Source organism: Oryctolagus cuniculus, chromosome 3 (genome assembly GCF_964237555.1).
Source record: "Oryctolagus cuniculus chromosome 3, mOryCun1.1, whole genome shotgun sequence".
NCBI classification, from domain to species: Eukaryota; Metazoa; Chordata; class Mammalia; order Lagomorpha; family Leporidae; genus Oryctolagus; species Oryctolagus cuniculus.
Window position 1 is genome coordinate 7535426 of NC_091434.1, and position 16727 is coordinate 7552152.

At 52.9% G+C, this 16727-nt stretch overlaps 2 protein-coding genes across 6 annotated transcripts in view; one reads left to right on the top strand and one right to left on the bottom strand.

The window, feature by feature from the left end:
- COPS7B (COP9 signalosome subunit 7B) overlaps positions 1 to 15153 on the bottom strand; it is a 35147-nt gene extending 19994 nt beyond the window's left edge. Inside the window, exons 1-5 of one of the 2 annotated variants that reach the window (XM_070070064.1) lie at positions 14949 to 15111; positions 10673 to 10899; positions 8193 to 8370; positions 3841 to 3916; positions 1333 to 1421 (exon numbers count right to left, since the gene is read on the bottom strand). In XM_070070064.1, coding sequence (XP_069926165.1) covers positions 1333 to 1421; positions 3841 to 3916; positions 8193 to 8354 — 327 coding nt within the window. In that variant the 5' untranslated portion in view covers positions 8355 to 8370; positions 10673 to 10899; positions 14949 to 15111. Of the gene's footprint in view, positions 1 to 1332; positions 1422 to 3840; positions 3917 to 8192; positions 8371 to 10672; positions 10900 to 14948 lie in introns of both variants that reach the window. The other variant, XM_051848099.2, reaches the window with a different exon arrangement.
- Positions 15154 to 15497: 344 nt separating this feature from the next.
- Positions 15498 to 16727, top strand: part of PDE6D (phosphodiesterase 6D) — a 64295-nt gene continuing 63065 nt past the window's right edge. For 2 of the 4 annotated variants that reach the window (XR_001793659.3, XM_008259308.4), the window contains exon 1: positions 15510 to 15769. Coding sequence is in view for 2 of the 4 variants with exons in the window: in XM_008259308.4 (XP_008257530.1) it covers positions 15720 to 15769 (50 nt within the window). In the remaining 2 variants the exon portion in view is untranslated. Of the gene's footprint in view, positions 15855 to 16727 lie in introns of all 4 variants that reach the window. The other 2 variants (XM_002712452.5, XM_070070068.1) reach the window with 2 other exon arrangements.

A 16727-nucleotide genomic window follows, 5' to 3' on the forward strand; every position in this document is an offset into this window, starting at 1 on the left:
CGGATCGGCACAGCACGCCGGCCATAGCGGCCATTTGGGGGGTGAACCAACAGAAGGAAGACCTTTCTCTTTCTCTCTCTCTCTCTCTGTGTCTATAACTCTACCTGTCAAATTAAAAAAAAAAAAAAAGACAATGATTAAACAAACTATAAAATAGTCCTAAGGAAACTAAAATTTAAAATAACAATAAATATAGGAAAATGCAAAGAGAGAGAGAGAGAGAGAGACTGTACTAACACTCTGCATGACTCCCAGAAAACAGATCTACACAGCAAGTTGTCTGAAAAATCCTCCAACACATCACAACTAGTTTTGAAATTAACACAGTGATCAAATCTGTAGAAACAGAAGAAAGATGTACAAAGAGAAGTCGTTAACAGTAAACAAACCCATAAGGGTTTTCTAAGGCTAAAGGTGTGATAACCAGGGCCGGCAGAGGGGCTTACAACGACGGATTGCGGCAATGAGGGAAAGTCACTCCTACTTCTACTTGTGAGCCCACAGTCAGGACAAGAAAGCAGGCCTCCCACCTGAAATGCCAGCCAGAGTCAGAAATCTGTGACTAGACCAGGTACAATGGAAATGGCAACCCCACGAACAAATACACAATGCTCAAGCTCAATCACTGAGGGGAAATGCAAACAGAAAACCTTCTCCACATAGCCCCAGGAAATCTTACACAGCTAGGCTGAGGTCAGGCAGAGAGCCAAAACCAAACGTTAATCAACAGAATGCGGACCCTCTTATTAACAGCTGTGAGTAGCTAGCCGCAAGCTTCTTCTAAACCAACCGGGACAGAGCGTGCGCAGGGGTAGGGGCGTGGCATCTCCTGGAAGGAGAGGGTCTAAAGTGAACCGTGATACCCTCAAGTTAGCCCTCAAGCCAACGAAGAAGGCGTTCTCCAAACAGTGCAACAAACCTGGGGAATCTCAGAAAAAGGCAGTATATTAAAAATGAATCCAACACAGCAAGTTTTTCCTCCAGTAGGGCACAATTCACTGTGCACCAAGCAGCAGATGAAGCTGTGAACTTGCTGAGATACTTTGTTGTTTGAAAAGAGGGAATCTTTAAACAGCAGCCTCATATAAGCACAGCAAGAAGCTCACAGGCACCACAGCACACACTGACCACAACCACTGCCATGCATGCTCTTCCTGGATGGGGTGTGGAGGAACTGTGTACACCATCTTAATCTTATCTTTTCCTTTGCCAAGTAATTCTTGTGCACTGACGATGCGACTCTCCTGTATGTGGCTGGGAGCTCCCTCAATGACACCCACAGAGCCCTGACTCGGGGTGAGGAGGAAGACGGGAAAGGGGTCAGGACTGTACCTTCATTCTCGAGGCCAGGCTCACGATGGTCAGATGTTTCAGCTTGTTCTGCTGAGCTGTGCTCAGTTCTGGCAGGCTCTCCTTGTTGGCTGCTCAGTCCCACCCACCACAAAAATCAAGACACAAAATAAAATTAGCATTTATTTTATGGAATCAGCTCACCAACACCCCAAGCCAAATCTGCTAGTAAATCACTGCCGTGACATTGCCTTTTTTCACTGGGCAAACACTCTATGAGCAACTCTCGTCCTCTGGAAGACAAGACTTAAGTCTCGTACCCCTAGTCTCCTGAAAAGTCAGCATGCAAACACAATGATACGACAATTATCTGAACGGACTACCGGTTGAGCCCCTTGTGAAGTCCAGTTCAGTCCAACACATCTTCAGTGAGCAGGTGCTCTGTGCAATGCACCGTCTTCAGGGAATCAGGATGAATAAGACGGGCTTTGTCAGGGCCGCTACACTGCACAACCACCAGCAGGAGCAACTCAGTGGCCCTGGAGCTGTCCTCAGCCTTTCAATCAGATGTTTCAATAGCTGCAAACGCAAGGCTGAATAAACTACCAGAGAGAGGGAAGCTGGAGGGGGAAAGGAAGGAAGAGGGAAAAAGGAGGGTGAGCTGGGGGTGGAGGAGAGGGGAAGGAGAAAGGGAGAGAGCTAGCAAGAGGGAGTGGGCACAGCCTCATCTGGGAAGGAGAAAAGGAGAGAGCGAGCAAGAGGGAGTGGGCACAGCCTCATCTGGAAGCGCAGGAGCTGCAAGAATGAAAAGCTCCATGGCAGAGACTGGTCTGAGACTCGCAGGACGGGCAACATGTCAGCACCGACAGTCACACTAACAGCTGTGCTAACACATAGCACTGACTTCACGGCGTGTGGATCACACACCGGTCCACGTGGACACACCCCCAGCTAATCCTCACAACCCCCCCACAAGACAGAGCCCAGGTAGCCTCAATCCCTTAGCCATAAATTTGGATTCCAAAAAAGCTGAATCCTGACTGATGAAAAATAAAAAGCATGGTGCTGAACTTCATCTGGTGGCAACTCCTGACCTGTACTCAGGCAGGCTTTTCACCCAATGTGCTGGGAATATTCACTTGATTTGCAGCAAAATTACAAAAGTGTTTGGTAACAGATGCTGCCTGCATTCCTCCAGGAATGTTACATAAAAAGGCATATATATATTACCTTTTTAGAGTCTCCCAACTCTAAATTCTCAATCACTTAATCTCCAGGAGCACAAAGAATTACAGACTTGTGTTACTACTGCCATTTTACAGGTAAGGAAACTGAAGTACACAAGATTATGAAGGGGAAGTATTTGGCCCAGCAGCTAAGACACCTGCATTCCACATCAGAGTGGCTGGGTTTGATTCCTTGCTCTGGCCCCTGAATCCAGCTTCCTGCTAAAGAAGATCATGGGAGACAAACTTGATGACCCAACTGATTGGGTTCCTGCCACCCACGAGGGACACCTAGCTCTGGTCCCTGCCTGAGGGAGTGTTACAAGCATTTGGGGGAGTGAATCAGCAGATGGGAGAGCTCTATCTTGCTCTCTCTGCCTCTGAAGTGAAAAGACTAAGTGTTAAAGGACACACAACTAGCAGAACTGGAGCTAGAACACAATGCAGGCAGTCTGGTTCCAAAGCTTTGCAATGCTGCCTCTTCAGTGACGGGGAGAAACGGAGGACCCACTCATGGAACAAAGTGGGGGCCAGGAGAAACTGGTATCCCAAAAGCAGCAAACTCCAGGCCAACAGCAGCATGCAGCAAGCAGAGGTGAGTACAGTGAAGGAAGAGAACATCAGGGATGTGGCAGGGAAGGCCTTCAGCTTCAGGGCTGTCACAGCACCAGAAACATCTAGCAAAAATGTGAGGGCGGAAGGTAAGCTAGGATCTGGACTTTCCTGATAGCAAGATTCTAATGTATAATGACTCCCATGCTCTGTATGAGAACAGGCCAGGAAAGATTACAGTACATCAAAAATGATTCCAAGGACTTAGACGCCTCTAAGTGGGAGAACAAGACAGGAACTGTCCACACAACCTGACGGCACTCACATAACAGAACACATGAGCCAAAGGGGAACAAGCCCAGAGCTGCAGTGCTAATGGCAGCTTAATGGGGGCTCAGCTGTGAGTCACTGCTTAATTTGTTTTCCAAGTGTCCTTAAACACAGCGACTGTTTTGATAACACACTGAATTGATAACATGCTGAAGGAGTTTACAAGCGGGTATTCCGACACTTCGCAGCACTGCTAGCACCCTACAAACACCAGTCCTCAAGAATCTCACCTGGAAAGTAAACAGGGGCACTAATCACAGGCGAGCTTACAGACAGTCCCCACTGGGTAAAACACAAGGTGAGAAGGGACACTCCTCCCGGAGCCGCCCACAGAGCTCGGCAGAACGGAAACTATTCCCCTGCCCTTCACCCTGGAACCTCAGCGAGCCTCCACACAGCGACATGCAGCACACAGATCTTAGAAGGACCCTAACCAACTCACCTAGGTAATCAGGGTACGTTCCGTAGGCAAACAGCTTCAGCAACTGCAAATACGCAGCATTGGCTCCTTCCGCAAGCTGAAGAGAAGAAGAGAGTGTTCAGCACAGATCAAGCCGTCTCCAGTCACTGCAGTGATTAAGCCGAAGATGGGGGACCCCCTTGCCAAGATGCCCTGGCCGTTTGTTCCATACTGTTCCATTAGGTGGAGTCCCTTCCAGCTCTCTGATTCTTGGGAAGAAAAACAAATCGGGGGCCAGTGCTGTGGCGTAGCCGGTGAAGCCGCCACCTGCAGTGCTGGCATCCCATATGGGTACCGGTTCAGGTCCCAGCTGCTCCTCTTCCAGTCCAGCTCTCTGCTGTGTCCTGGGAAAGCAGTGGAGGATGGCCCAAGTGCTTGGGCCCCTGCACCCACTTGGGAGACCCAAAAGAAGCTCCTGGCTACTGGCTTTGGATCGGTGCAGCTCCAGCCATTGTGGCCAATTGGGGAGTGAACCAGAGGATGGAAGACCTACCTGTCTGTCTGTCTGTCTGTCTTTCTTTCTCTCTTTCTCTCTCTCTCTCTCTCTCTCCCTCCCTCCACCTCTCCACCTCTCCACCTCTGTGTGTAATTCTTTCAAATAAATAATTAAATATTTTTTTAAAAATCAGATTATTAAAGCCCTAAACTTAAAATTTCCCACTTAGGAAGATTTCTTACACGCCACATGGCATGCCCAATAGCCGCCTCTGTGTGTGTCACTCACACACGCAGAGCATTAAGCACTGCAAACAGTTTACACTTTCTCAGGATCCCCTTTGCATTAGAACACAGACTGAAACAGCCCTGTCCTCACATCAGCTCAGGAGGTGCAGCATGAGTCCCTATCAACCTAAACTGAACAAGGGTTATGGCTGATTCCACGTGTCAGGACTGCATGTGGACTGTGAACCCTGGGAGAGATTAGCACAGCATACGATGTGAAGAAAAGCCAGGCTGGGACAGGCAACCAACACATCAGGCTGCTCTCAGTAAGAATTTTCACTAAAATGACTTACTCTTCACTGGTGCTGACGGCAAGGAGCCACTGTACTGCCTGGAACGGCTCCGCTCTCAACTGCCCTAACTGAATGTCTCCTTCACTCAGAAAAACACTCCTGTCCTCTTCTAACCTGGCAAACTCTACAGTTTAGACAGGATGACAAGTAGGGTTCTACAGCTACCAACAGCAGGACTATTCTACTGTAGCCACTTTCTAAAAGAAGTTCCAAGAACTGCATTCATAATTTCAGACCACTAAAAAGCAACTGGTAGCTACACTCCTGGTTCACATATGGAAAAACACAGCATGGAGAGAGAAAGGTGATTTGCTAAGCATCCCAGTAAGAGTGTGGCATCCTAATACCTCAGTCTACCTTCCCAGGTTACCACAAATTTCGTGAGGTCCCTGAATTAAAAGTAGAAGAGAGGGCCGGCGGTGTGGCGCAGTAGGTTGATCCTCTGCCTGCAGTGCCAGCATCCCATATGGGCGCTAATTCTAGTCCTGGCTGCTGCTCTTCCAATCCAGCTCTCTGCCATGGCCTGGGAAAGCAGTATAAGATGGCTCAAGTGCTTGGGCACCTGCACCCGGGGTGAAAAACCCAGAGGAAGCTCCTGGCTCCTAGTTTCAGATCAGCACAGCTCCAGCCATCACGGCCATTTGGGGAGTGAACCAGCAGAAGGAAGACCTTTTTCTCTGTCTCTCCCTCTCACTGTCTGTAACTCTCTCAAATAAATAAATAAAATCTAAAAAAAAAAAAAAAAGTAGAAGAGAGCTGGCCTGGCAAAGAGCATCAAATCTAGTTACCATCTTTCAGGCAAACATTACGAAGCCAGCCGGAGCAGACCATTTTCTCTAGAGCAGATATTCTAAAACTTCTCCCGCTGGTCTAAGTCAATAAGATCTTTCCAGTTTTAATTTTCATCCATCTCCTCTTAGCCAATCTTCCAGTTAAAAACCTGTACATATTTGTTCAGGCTTTTTATGAATCTGAACGAACATATTACCCCTTCTGCCATTTCTGCTGAAGACGAACCCAGTTTCCTTAACTCTTCCTTACAGGATTGATTTCCATCTCTGGCAAGCAGTTTGCACTGAAAGCCTACTGCATGTCAGCTCATGTATTCAGCCCTAAGGAAATGGTGACCACAGCAGAGCAGATCTCCACAGAGCTCACTCACTGCAAGCAAGGCACACCGAGGCTAACGATTCCCCAGGCCAGCTTTGTGAAGCAGGGGAGTAAGATGCCACCTGTAACACTGGCATCCCGTCCTGGGGTGCTGCTTCAAGTCCCAGCTACTCCACTTCTGATCCAGCTCCCTGCTCATGTGGCAGCGAAGGCAGCAGAGGATGGCCCATACTTGGGACCCTGCTGCCCATGGAAGCCCAGATGGCGTTTCTGGTTCCTGGCTTCTGCTTGGCCTAGCCTCAGCTGTTGTAGCCATTTGGAGAATAAACCAGTGGATGCAAGGTAACTCTCTCTTTCTCTCTCTCTGCCTTTCAAACAAATAAATAAAATCTTTTCTAAAAAATAATAAACTTCCTCTTCCGGGACGGTGCTCAGAGGCGGCCACGACGGTCCAGCATTCGACACGCCACCGGAGGCTCTCCTGCAATACGGCCTCCAACAAAACCAGACTGTCCCAACTCCTGGGAACAGACTGTTTACCTTTCTACTAAGAAGGTTGGGAAGGCACCAAACTCTGCATGTGGCGTGTGCCCAGGCAGAGTTTGTGTTGTGAGACCTAAAGTCCTGATGAGATTGTCTAAAACGAAAAAACATGTCAGCAGGGCCTATGGTGGCTCCGTGTGTGCTAAATGCGTCTGAGACAGGATCAAGCGTGCTTTCTTTATCGAGGAGCAGAAAACTGTTGTGAAAGTGTTGAAGGCAAAGCACAAAGTCAGAAAGCTAAATAAAACATGAAACTTGTGAGTAATTAATAATAATAATAAAACAATTTAGAATTACAGGGCAGGGCCCGGCGCTGTGGCATAGCGGGTGAAGCCGCCTCCTGTGGTGCAGGCATCCCATATGGGTGCCAGTTCGAGTCCTAGCTGCTCCACTTCTGATCCAGCTCTCTGCTGCGGCCTGGGAAAGCAGAAGACGACCCAGGTCCTTGGGCCCCTGCACCCACATGGGAGATTGGGAAGAAGCTCCTGGCTTTGGACAGCACAGCTCCAGCCACTGTGGCCAACTGGGGAGTGAACCAGTGGATAGAAGACCTCTCTCTCTGCCTCTCCTCTCTCTGTGTGACTGTGACTTTCAAATAAATATTTAAGAAAGGAAAAAAGAAAAAAAATTACAGTGCCTCTTTCCATCTCTGGCCATCATCGGGAGAGGAGCCATGCATGGGCCTGTGCAATAGGTGGTCATGGAGAACTGACTGCGGGCATCACACCGGAAGCCAGCTGCAAAGGCATCACGGTGCTCATGAAGGCGATGAACGGCCCAGCCAAGTCAGCCACCACGCGTATGCAGACACGCTCAACAGGATGCCAGACCCACTCTCAGCAGCATCCAGCACACGATCTAAAGGCACAACCAGCCAGGTCTGCGCCTGTGACGGCCCGCAGAGCCTGTGGTACTGCAGAGGCAGACCCGCCCACCACCACACCAAGAGCGCCTGAGTACCACCCCCAAGCAACAGAGGTGTCTGCAGACTTCCCTCAAAAGCAAATAAAAACACAGGTGTCCCAGGTGAGAGCTAGAGGTTGGAAAGTGCACTGCACATTGCTTTACATCTCTGTTCTATCTGGTCATTCTTCAGGGAATCTTTTCATTTTTGAGACACGATGACCAGAACTGGAAACTCAAGGTCCTAACAATAAACAAGCAAAGAAAACTAGACTACTTCCCAGCTCTTCACATCCATCTTTACACATCTGTTTCAGCACAACAACGCAGTCCTATCCGCGCCCATCTCCTATGCAACAGCAATGCCTCTCCGCTCTGTAGGTCCCTGACCAATCTTCCTTATCTGTATTGCACTAGAGGTGCAGTTTTGGTCTGAAGAATCCCTGAAACTACTCCTATTCAACAGCAGCCCATGCCTAAAGCACAACTTTTTCTAATTTATCAGGATAATTCAGTCTTCTCACTATCTTTCATATTCCTAGCAAGCCAATCTAATCCTCCCCAAGTTCAGATGCAAATACTGAATGAAAGGTGCCTAAGTCATCATCCTCATCTCCTCCCTGCCTCACCAAGTCCAATCCGTCCCTCGACCGAGCAGCTCACAGGTCCACAGGACTTCAGCACCGAGGTCCTTGGAAACCAGGAGTACAGAAAGGCTTGCGATGAAGAAGAGGAGAGAAACTGCTTGGAAACCACTCCTACCTCTTGCACATTGGCCAGCTCCAGCAGCTCCCCGAAGACGTACACTCCAGGAGCCTCCAACACCTGGCTTATGAGAGCAGTGAGGGCTGAGCCACTGGTACCTTTGGCTAGTAAGATAAACTGTTCCAGGAGGTTACTTGAAGGTTTCTGTTCTCCCGCCATTCTCTGGCGCTGAGGTCTGTCCAAAAGAAAAGGCGAGTCAGTCATTCTTCCTTCTCCTTGCGGAGTCTGTCTGTATTGAACGCGGGCTCGGACCCCGGAACACTTCAGTTTTACAGCGTCTACAGACGAAGCAGCTCCTGAGCAGAGGCAACAACCACCTTGCTGACGGGCAGGGTCCAACCTGGAACTCGGCCTCAGTGCCGAGCTGTGAAGCGTGCTGTAAAAGCCACTTCTTCCCCATCTGTCCCACTCCTGGGGACACCACCTTCTGAGTCCTTAAAAATGACAGGGACGGGGCAGGTACTGTGGCACAGGGGTGGGTACTGTGACACAGGGGCGGGTACTGTGGCACAGTGGCGGGTACTGTGGCACAGTGGTGGGTACTGTGGCACAGGGGCGGGTAATGTGGCACAGTGGTGGGTACTGTGGCACAGTGGCGGGTACAGTGGCACAGGGGTGGGTACAGTGGCACAGGGGCGGGTACTGTGGCACAGGGGCGGGTACTGTGGCACAGTGGCGGGTACAGTGGCACAAGGGCGGGTACTGTGGCACAGGGGCGGGTACAGTGGCACAGGGGTGGGTACAGTGGCACAGGGGCGGGTACTGTGGCACAGGGGCGGGTACAGTGGCACAGGGGCGGGTACTGTGGCACAGTGGTGGGTACTGTGACACAGGGGCGGGTACTGTGGCACAGTGGCGGGTACTGTGGCACAGTGGTGGGTACTGTGGCACAGGGGCGGGTAATGTGGCACAGTGGTGGGTACTGTGGCACAGTGGCGGGTACAGTGGCACAGGGGTGGGTACAGTGGCACAGGGGCGGGTACTGTGGCACAGGGGCGGGTACTGTGGCACAGGGGCGGGTACTGTGGCACAGTGGTGGGTACTGTGGCACAGGGGCGGGTACTGTGGCACAGTGGTTAAGCTGCTGCTCAGGATGCCTACATCCCACGCTGGAGCGTCTGGGGCTGAGTCCCATCTCCACTTCCGATCCAACCCCCTGCTAATGCACCTGGGAGGCCGCAGACCAGGGCCCAGGTACTTGGATTCCCGCCCACGTGAGATACCCAGGTGGAGAACCTGGCTTCTGGCTTCACCTGGTCGGCAGGCATTTGGGGCACGAACCTGCAGATGCAAGACTGATCACTTTCTTGTCACTTTCAAATAAATCTTTTTTAAAAAAATAGCAAGTACAAAAGAAACAAAGAAGTTTCTCAACAGCTGTTTATGTCCACCTCACCCACAGACTCTGGTTAAGAACCAGGAGCCGCTGCCCACACACAGAGGCAGCAGATGTAAGCACAAGGAGTCGGCTGCGACATCCAGCCCGTCCTCAGAACCCCATCTACGTCCAACACAGCTGAGACGTAAAAAGCAGACAAGACGCCTGGTGTATTCGAAGAACTCGGTTAGGTATACAAAACGGGAAGCATCATCTTTAAAACGAACTTGTACAGGACCTCGAGCCAACAATAAACGGACTTGGGGAAACACCGAAGTCATGAGGCTCCCCGACCTGCGCAATCTAACGACCACCGAGTGCACGCAGACGCAGACCACAGGGGTCCCACGGAGGAAAGGTTTCTCCCGCCCCGCAGAATGATCCCTATGGGGCGGACCAACACAATGCAGGCTGGCAGGCATGTACAGCACAATGAAGCAGAGGACAATCCGGGAAGGCAGTTGATGCAAGAGAACCCGCGTCTTCCCGTGCGCGCACGCAGTACTGGAGAAACACACTGGTCGCCTGGCTTGGGGTTACCCAAGAAACACAGACAGCGGCGTGCTAGGGAACAAAGGGTTCTGAGGGCAGGGGGAAGGGGCGAGGGGAGGGCGGCAGGTGATACCAGTTAGGGGAGGAGGCGCGCAAACGCCTCTCCGAAGGGTGCTGGGCGAATGGGGATCCCGGCCACGGGACTGAACGGAAGGGAGCTGGGAGCGGAGAGGGGGGCAGGGAAATGGGGACACTTCAGTCCCCTCCAAAGAGCTCGGCCTGAGGAGCGACGCCCGGGGGCTTCTGGACCTGGAGGACCAGAGGAGTAGGCTGGGGACCCGGCGGAGACGAATGCCCGTCCGGGAGGGCGCTACTTGCCGGACTGGCGCTGGCGCAGGGGTAGATTTGGGGGGGCGGGGCAGCGAGAGCAGGCACCGCGCGAAAGCCAAGGGGTCGGAAGCTGGGGTGGACTTCAGTGCGGGCGGCATGCTCCGGGCAGGGCCGCGGGCGTGGGGCGAGGAGCCGCGCGGCGCGCTCCCCGGGCCGGGGGCTGGGCGGCGGGCGCGAAGCCGCCCTGTTCGGCCGAGACTGGCACGCCGGCCCCTACCTGTCCGCGCCGCCTCTCGGTCCTCTTCGTCTCTGGCTCGGCCTCCCGGCGCTGCCCGCAGGTTGTCAAGCGTCCATGATCGGCCCGGCGTCCGGCGCTTTTCTGCCTCCGCCGACCCGTCGCCCGTGCGGCTCCCCCGGAAGCCTCCCACCGCTGCACTCGAGTTCCGCCCACAGAAGGTTCCCCCGCCGCGTTCGCAGCCTTCGGCCGCCAGTGGGGCCAAGGGCCTGGGAAGAGGGTCCCGGCCGGCGGGGGAACTGGACTGAGCCGGGGTTGGCGAGGGGCCCGAGCAGAGGAATGCGGTCTAGCTAGTACTGGGGCCCACCATCGTGGGCCCAAAGTCCACCCCGGGAGTTTTCTAAGGCAACTGGTCTACCCACCCCTTGCTACGGAATATTAAGCCCAACAACCACCGTCGTGTGTTGAGTGCTTTTTCCATGTGCCAAGTACTGCACATGTATTAGCTCACTGAATTCTCGTTAACTCTATTGGCCTGAAATAGTAGTCCCATTTTTCAAGAGAGATGCCTGCGCCTAAGAATCCAAAAATCAGTAAGTAGCAAAGCCGGCACTGGAACCCAGGCTATATTAAGTCAAATAGCTCTTGAGCGCTATTCAGAAAAGATCTTAAAATAAGCAAGGGGTGGGTTGAGCCAGCAATGGGTCTGTGAGCAAAATGACATACATGGCTTTGCATTGGTGCTTACCAATTCCCCAGGGAAACCGGTCAGCTAAATAAATATACACCAGACTTTCCCATCTTGAACATGAAGGAAAGAGCCCTATTTGCCTGTTGTGCCTGACAGAGATCAGACAGGGCTGATGCTAGGCAGCCTGGGGCCAACCCCTTCATTGATGTGCTTGGTGCCTATCATGTTCAGATTACGTGAAGATAACATAAGATTCTTGTGCTCAGAAAGCTCCCATGTGCTTGAGCGCTATGGAGAGAAACACTTTGGAAGCACTCGAAGAGAAGAGATTAAGGAAGAAAACAAGGACCATTTTTCAGACATAAAGTGGGAGAAAGGGGAGGGGTGCCCATAGTCCCAGACGCTTGCACTGTACAGGATACACTGATGGGGGAAAGAAACCCAGCAAAGCTGGAACCCAGGGTTCAGGAGTGAGCGATGAGGGGCACAGAGCTGGAGTCCCCATGCCAGGAAAAACCTAAATGCTACCAAGTTCCCACCTTGAGGAGCTTAGCACCCCGGGGGGAGACAGAGCTGCCTGGCCAGGACAGGCTTGCCACAACCACCCTGGGGGTCCAGATGAAGCTCTCCTGACTGCACCCCGGGGAAAGATGATTCAGGGCAGGCTTCTGAAGACTGGGGCTTACACCGAATCTGGGGAAAGAATGCAACTGCAAAGGGCATAAGCCAGATGCATGAGGTTTTCACTCTATCAGGGCACTGCGGAACTATTTAGGCTTTTTTCATCTGGGAATGATCACACTAGGTGCTGTAAGAAGGGACTGGAGAGAGAGGAAACCAAGGAAACCAACCACGGAGGTGACTGAGTGATTCAGGATAAAATATCATATGATTGGCCAGCGCCGCGGCTCACTAGGCTAATCCTCCGCCTTGCGGCGCCAGCACACAGGGTTCTAGTCCCGGTCGGGGCGCCAGATTCTGTCCCGGTTGCCCCTCTTCCAGGCCAGCTCTCTGCTGTGGCCCGGGAAGGCAGTGGAGGATGGCCCAAGTGCTTGGGCCCTGCACTCCATGGGAGACCAGGATAAGCACCTGGCTCCTGCCTTTGGATCAGCGCGGTGCGCCTGCCATAGCGCGCAGGCCGCGGCGGCCATTGGAGGGTGAACCAACGGCAAAGGAAGACCTTTCTCTCTGTCTCTCTCTCTCACTGTCCACTCTGCCTGTCAAAAAAAAAAAAAAAATATATATATATATATATATATATATCGTATGATCTCAAGCAAAGACAGTGGCAGCCGGGAATGGAAAAGAAGGAGCATTGTTGGAGACGTTAAGCCACACAAACTGTAAGACTTGGTGATCAGTTGAACTCAGGGAGAAGGAAGGAGGATGTGCCCCAGGATTCTGGCCTGGGCGGCCAGGGCTACCTGGAGGTGCTAAGTGAACAAAGTACGTGGTGGAGAAGGGGCAACACTTGGGGGTGGGAAGAAGGCAACTGAGTCCAGTGTGAGCTCTCAAATGTCCCAGCGAAGCCTCTGCTTCCTCCAGAGTGATGTCCAGGCTCCGAGGCTCCAGGCAAAGCCCTTCCTGGGGTCCTCCCTCCTACCCCTCCCAGCTGTTCCTTGCGCCACCCTCCTCCCAGCCCAAGCTCCAGGCCTTTACCTCCCCTGACCACACCAGCCTGTGCTCGGGCTCGTTCTCTGTTCTTTGCAATGCTTTTCTCTTATATTTGGGTGTAAAAATCCTACCAACTCCACAGACAACAACTTCTTAAATTCATGCAAAAAGCACTGAGTTTTGCACTACATTAAAGCCATGAATTTCTGTTTGAAAAGAGAGTGAAAAGACGAGGCACAGTCTTGGGAAAGATACAAAGACTGGAAGCGTGTAGACAACTGGGTTCTTACCCAGACTATGTAAAGAACCACAAATTAATAGGAAGACAAACAGCCCAATCTGTGAAAAGCAGGCACTTCACAAGAGAAGACATTCAGGTAGCAATAAGCAAATGAAAAGGTGCTTAATCTCAGGAAAGGTGTGACTAATGCCAACAAGAGTGACAGCAAACACTCTGGGTTGACAGGGATCAGAGGCAACCATAACCCTCCCACGTTGCTGGTGCAGGCACAAAACTGTTACAACCGCTTTGGAAAACTGGCAGTATCTGCTATCAGTGGGGACGCACGTAGCCTGCAGGCCAGCAGCTCTTCCAGGAAAGCAGACAAACATCCACAAAGAGAAGCCAGAATGCTCACTGCAGCTTTAAAATAGCCACAAAAAGGATGAGAACCCAAATGCCCTCCAACAGTAGAATAAACTGTGGTATACAGTGTGTGTGTGTGTGTGTATTCAATGGAATACTACTCAAAAAAAAGGACACAACAAGGATGAATCTCACAAAAATACTGATGAACAAAACAAACCAGACACATATTGTCCATACTGTATGATTATATTTAAAGTGGAACTCAAGAGCCGATGAAACTGATCTACAGAAATAAAGCCAGAAGCATTGCTTTTCTCCGGATGGCAGGATGCAATACTGATTGCAAACTGGCAGAAGGCATGGCTGGAAATCTTCCATGTTTTGATTTGGAGGATGACAACAGGGGTTTTCACATACGTGAAAAGTGTTCCCTTACCATATGTAATATTCTATCTCATTAACAAAATATTTTTAGATAAAATTTTTAACAGAAAATCCTACCCATCCCTCAAGCTCAAAGGCCACCTCCTCCATCAACTTTGGCCAGCTATAATCAATCTCTCCACCAGAGCCCCCCGTGGCATACTGCTGTCACCTTGATGCCCTTTGTCACGCTCCATCCTGATTCTCAGTGGAGTCTCCCTAACTCAAATAGACGGTCATCTTTGTGGAGGCGGGGACCATGTCTTCTACCCACTAAGTGCCCGACAAATCACAGAAGCAGAAAGCACGTTTGTTGAATTACCCAGAAGGAAAAGCTGAGTGCAGAGGGTGACAAGCTGGTGAAAAGCTGGGTGCAGAGGGGGACGAGAGGAAGAAAGTCCTAGGAAAACACACAGAGCATCTCCCAGCAAGCCCGGGCTCACCCTGCGATTTTACCCACTTCCTGAAATCACATCAAATGTCACCTTGAGTGACAAAGAAAGAACAAATCAAAAGACCAAGTCCTACCAAAACAAATATCACACACTTCCTCATCTGCCAGAAATCCACCGAATAAATGCTTTACCCAACCTCTGGGTGTTCCAACCTTGGATGGGCAAACTACTCAACAAGGCGGGCAGTAATCGCACTGCCATACTGCTAAAAATATCACCTCCCAGGCTGCGGGCGACAGACTCGGGGCCGAATCCTAACTCTGCCCCAACTTGCAGTGACCTGAGGCCGGTCTCTCGCCTCTCTGGGCCTCAATTCCCTCGCACGTAAAAACAGCAGGGGCAGGATTAGCAAATTCTTTCAAGCACCTTCCCGTATTGACAGAGCACACAATCGATAGCTCTCCTGGTCCGAGGCAGGAACACACCAGAGGTCCCCGCAAAACACGCAAACGGCGCCCCCGTCCAACAAACAAGCACGGTTTGAAGAAGTCGTTTTGTTACATTCTTTCGTGGTTTAATCAGTGTTTTTGTTGTTTGCAACCTTACCATGATTTGCAGGCGATTTCTGAGTTCCATGTAAACAGAAGTTAATTCTCTGTGGGCTGTCATCGTCTTTCACCGGGCCACAGGGTCTTCCCGCCTGGTTTTCAGTCTCGGGATGCAGAAACCACCGACCTTGCCGGCAGGTTTACGAATTTGCGCACACTGCGCGGCACACTGGAGCCTAAGTTACAGAGCCTCGGGACGCGACGAATGCTGGGATTTGTAGTCCCTGGGCCTCTCTGCTGCGTGCTGGGATCTGTGGTCCCCTGGCGCTCTACTGGAATTCTGGGAAATGTAGTCCTCTGCCCCTTCGCACAATGCAACCTGCGGTCGTCTCAGGAGACTAGTGAGCCCAGCAGCAGGAGCAGGCCCCTAGAGCCTCTGCAGATGTCAAGCCAAGCCCCCACTGGGGCTAACTCTAGGCAACAACACCCAGTGAAAATTTTGTCCTATGGGACTTCTCGGGGAGGGCGCTTCCCATGGATGCTCTTCGTCCCCCTGCGAAGCCGCTGAGCGTTGCTATTGGCTGGTGAGAATGCCAATCGCCGAGGCGGGCTTTCCATTGGCTTAGGGGCGGGCGCTCCGAGACCAGAGGGAAGGAGAAGGATCAGGAGCGGGAGCTGAGGGGAGGGAGAGGCCGGTCCGGGTCTGGCCGCTGCCTCTGCTTGCCCGAGGTCTCCAGGCCGGGCTGCGGCTCTGTGCTCGCTTCCTGGGCACGGTCCGCGAGGCTCCGCAGGGCAGCGTGAGAGAGCCGCGGGCGGCGGCCGCCGCAACATGTCAGCCAAGGACGAGCGGGCCAGGGAGATCCTGAGAGGCTTCAAACTGTATCCGCCCGGGAGCGGGGAGGGGCCGGGAGGACTTGGGAGGCGGTCGCTCCCTGAGGAGACCGGCCGGGGACTGGGGCGCCAGGTGGGCCCCCGAGGAGAGGGGCAGCGAGGGGGGACAGGAAGGGGCCGAGGTCCCAGGCCCCGGCGCCACGGGGCGCGGGAGGCGGGCACGGGGGCGTCCTGAGGGCGGAGGGGGACGTTGGCGGGAGCCGCGGGCACGGGGGCGAAGGAGCCCCGGGGCCTGGGCTGCGAGGGGCGCCGGGCGCCGGCGAGGGGTGTCGGGAAGCGGGCTGGGCTCGGAGCTGCGGCCGGGAGGGGCCGCGGCCCGCCGGGGAGGGCTGAGGGGGCGCGGCGGGCTGGCCTCGAAGCCCGGCGGCGTCTTTGGCGGGAAGCCCGCCCGGGGGAGCAGAGAAGTGACTGGGAGTGAACGACCTTGCGTGGGACCAGCGCCGATGCCTGGCATTAAATACTCTCGCCCCCCCCCCTCCACGCCTCACCCCGCCTCACCCCGTCTGGTTGCCACAACTTCTTCTGCTCACTTGTGGCTTCCAGGGCTGGAGTAGCAGAGGGCGGTGGGGGGGCGGGCGCCGCTCGCCTCTCGGCCCCTCGGGTCTTCCCTGCAGCCCGGCGAGGACGCGGAGCTCGCGGGTGGTGGGATGCCTCCAGGTGCCTTGGCCGGGGTGCCTTAGGGGTGCCTGCCGCCGGGTCGTGGCGGAGCTGTCCAGCAAGGGTTGGCTTGCGCTGGGGACCCGGTCAGGTGTGAAGTCCCTGCCTCGGGCCTGGGTGGAGCCGGTAGTTAGAGAGCTTTGTGTTTTCGTGGAGGGTTAGTCTGGCCAATGTGATCTTGCATATTCCAATTTTACATTCTCCTACTGACCTTAATCTCTTCTTAGCACCCTATCCGTTCAGTGAGGAACATTCTTAAATATCGCTTTGGGTGAAAATACCGGCATCG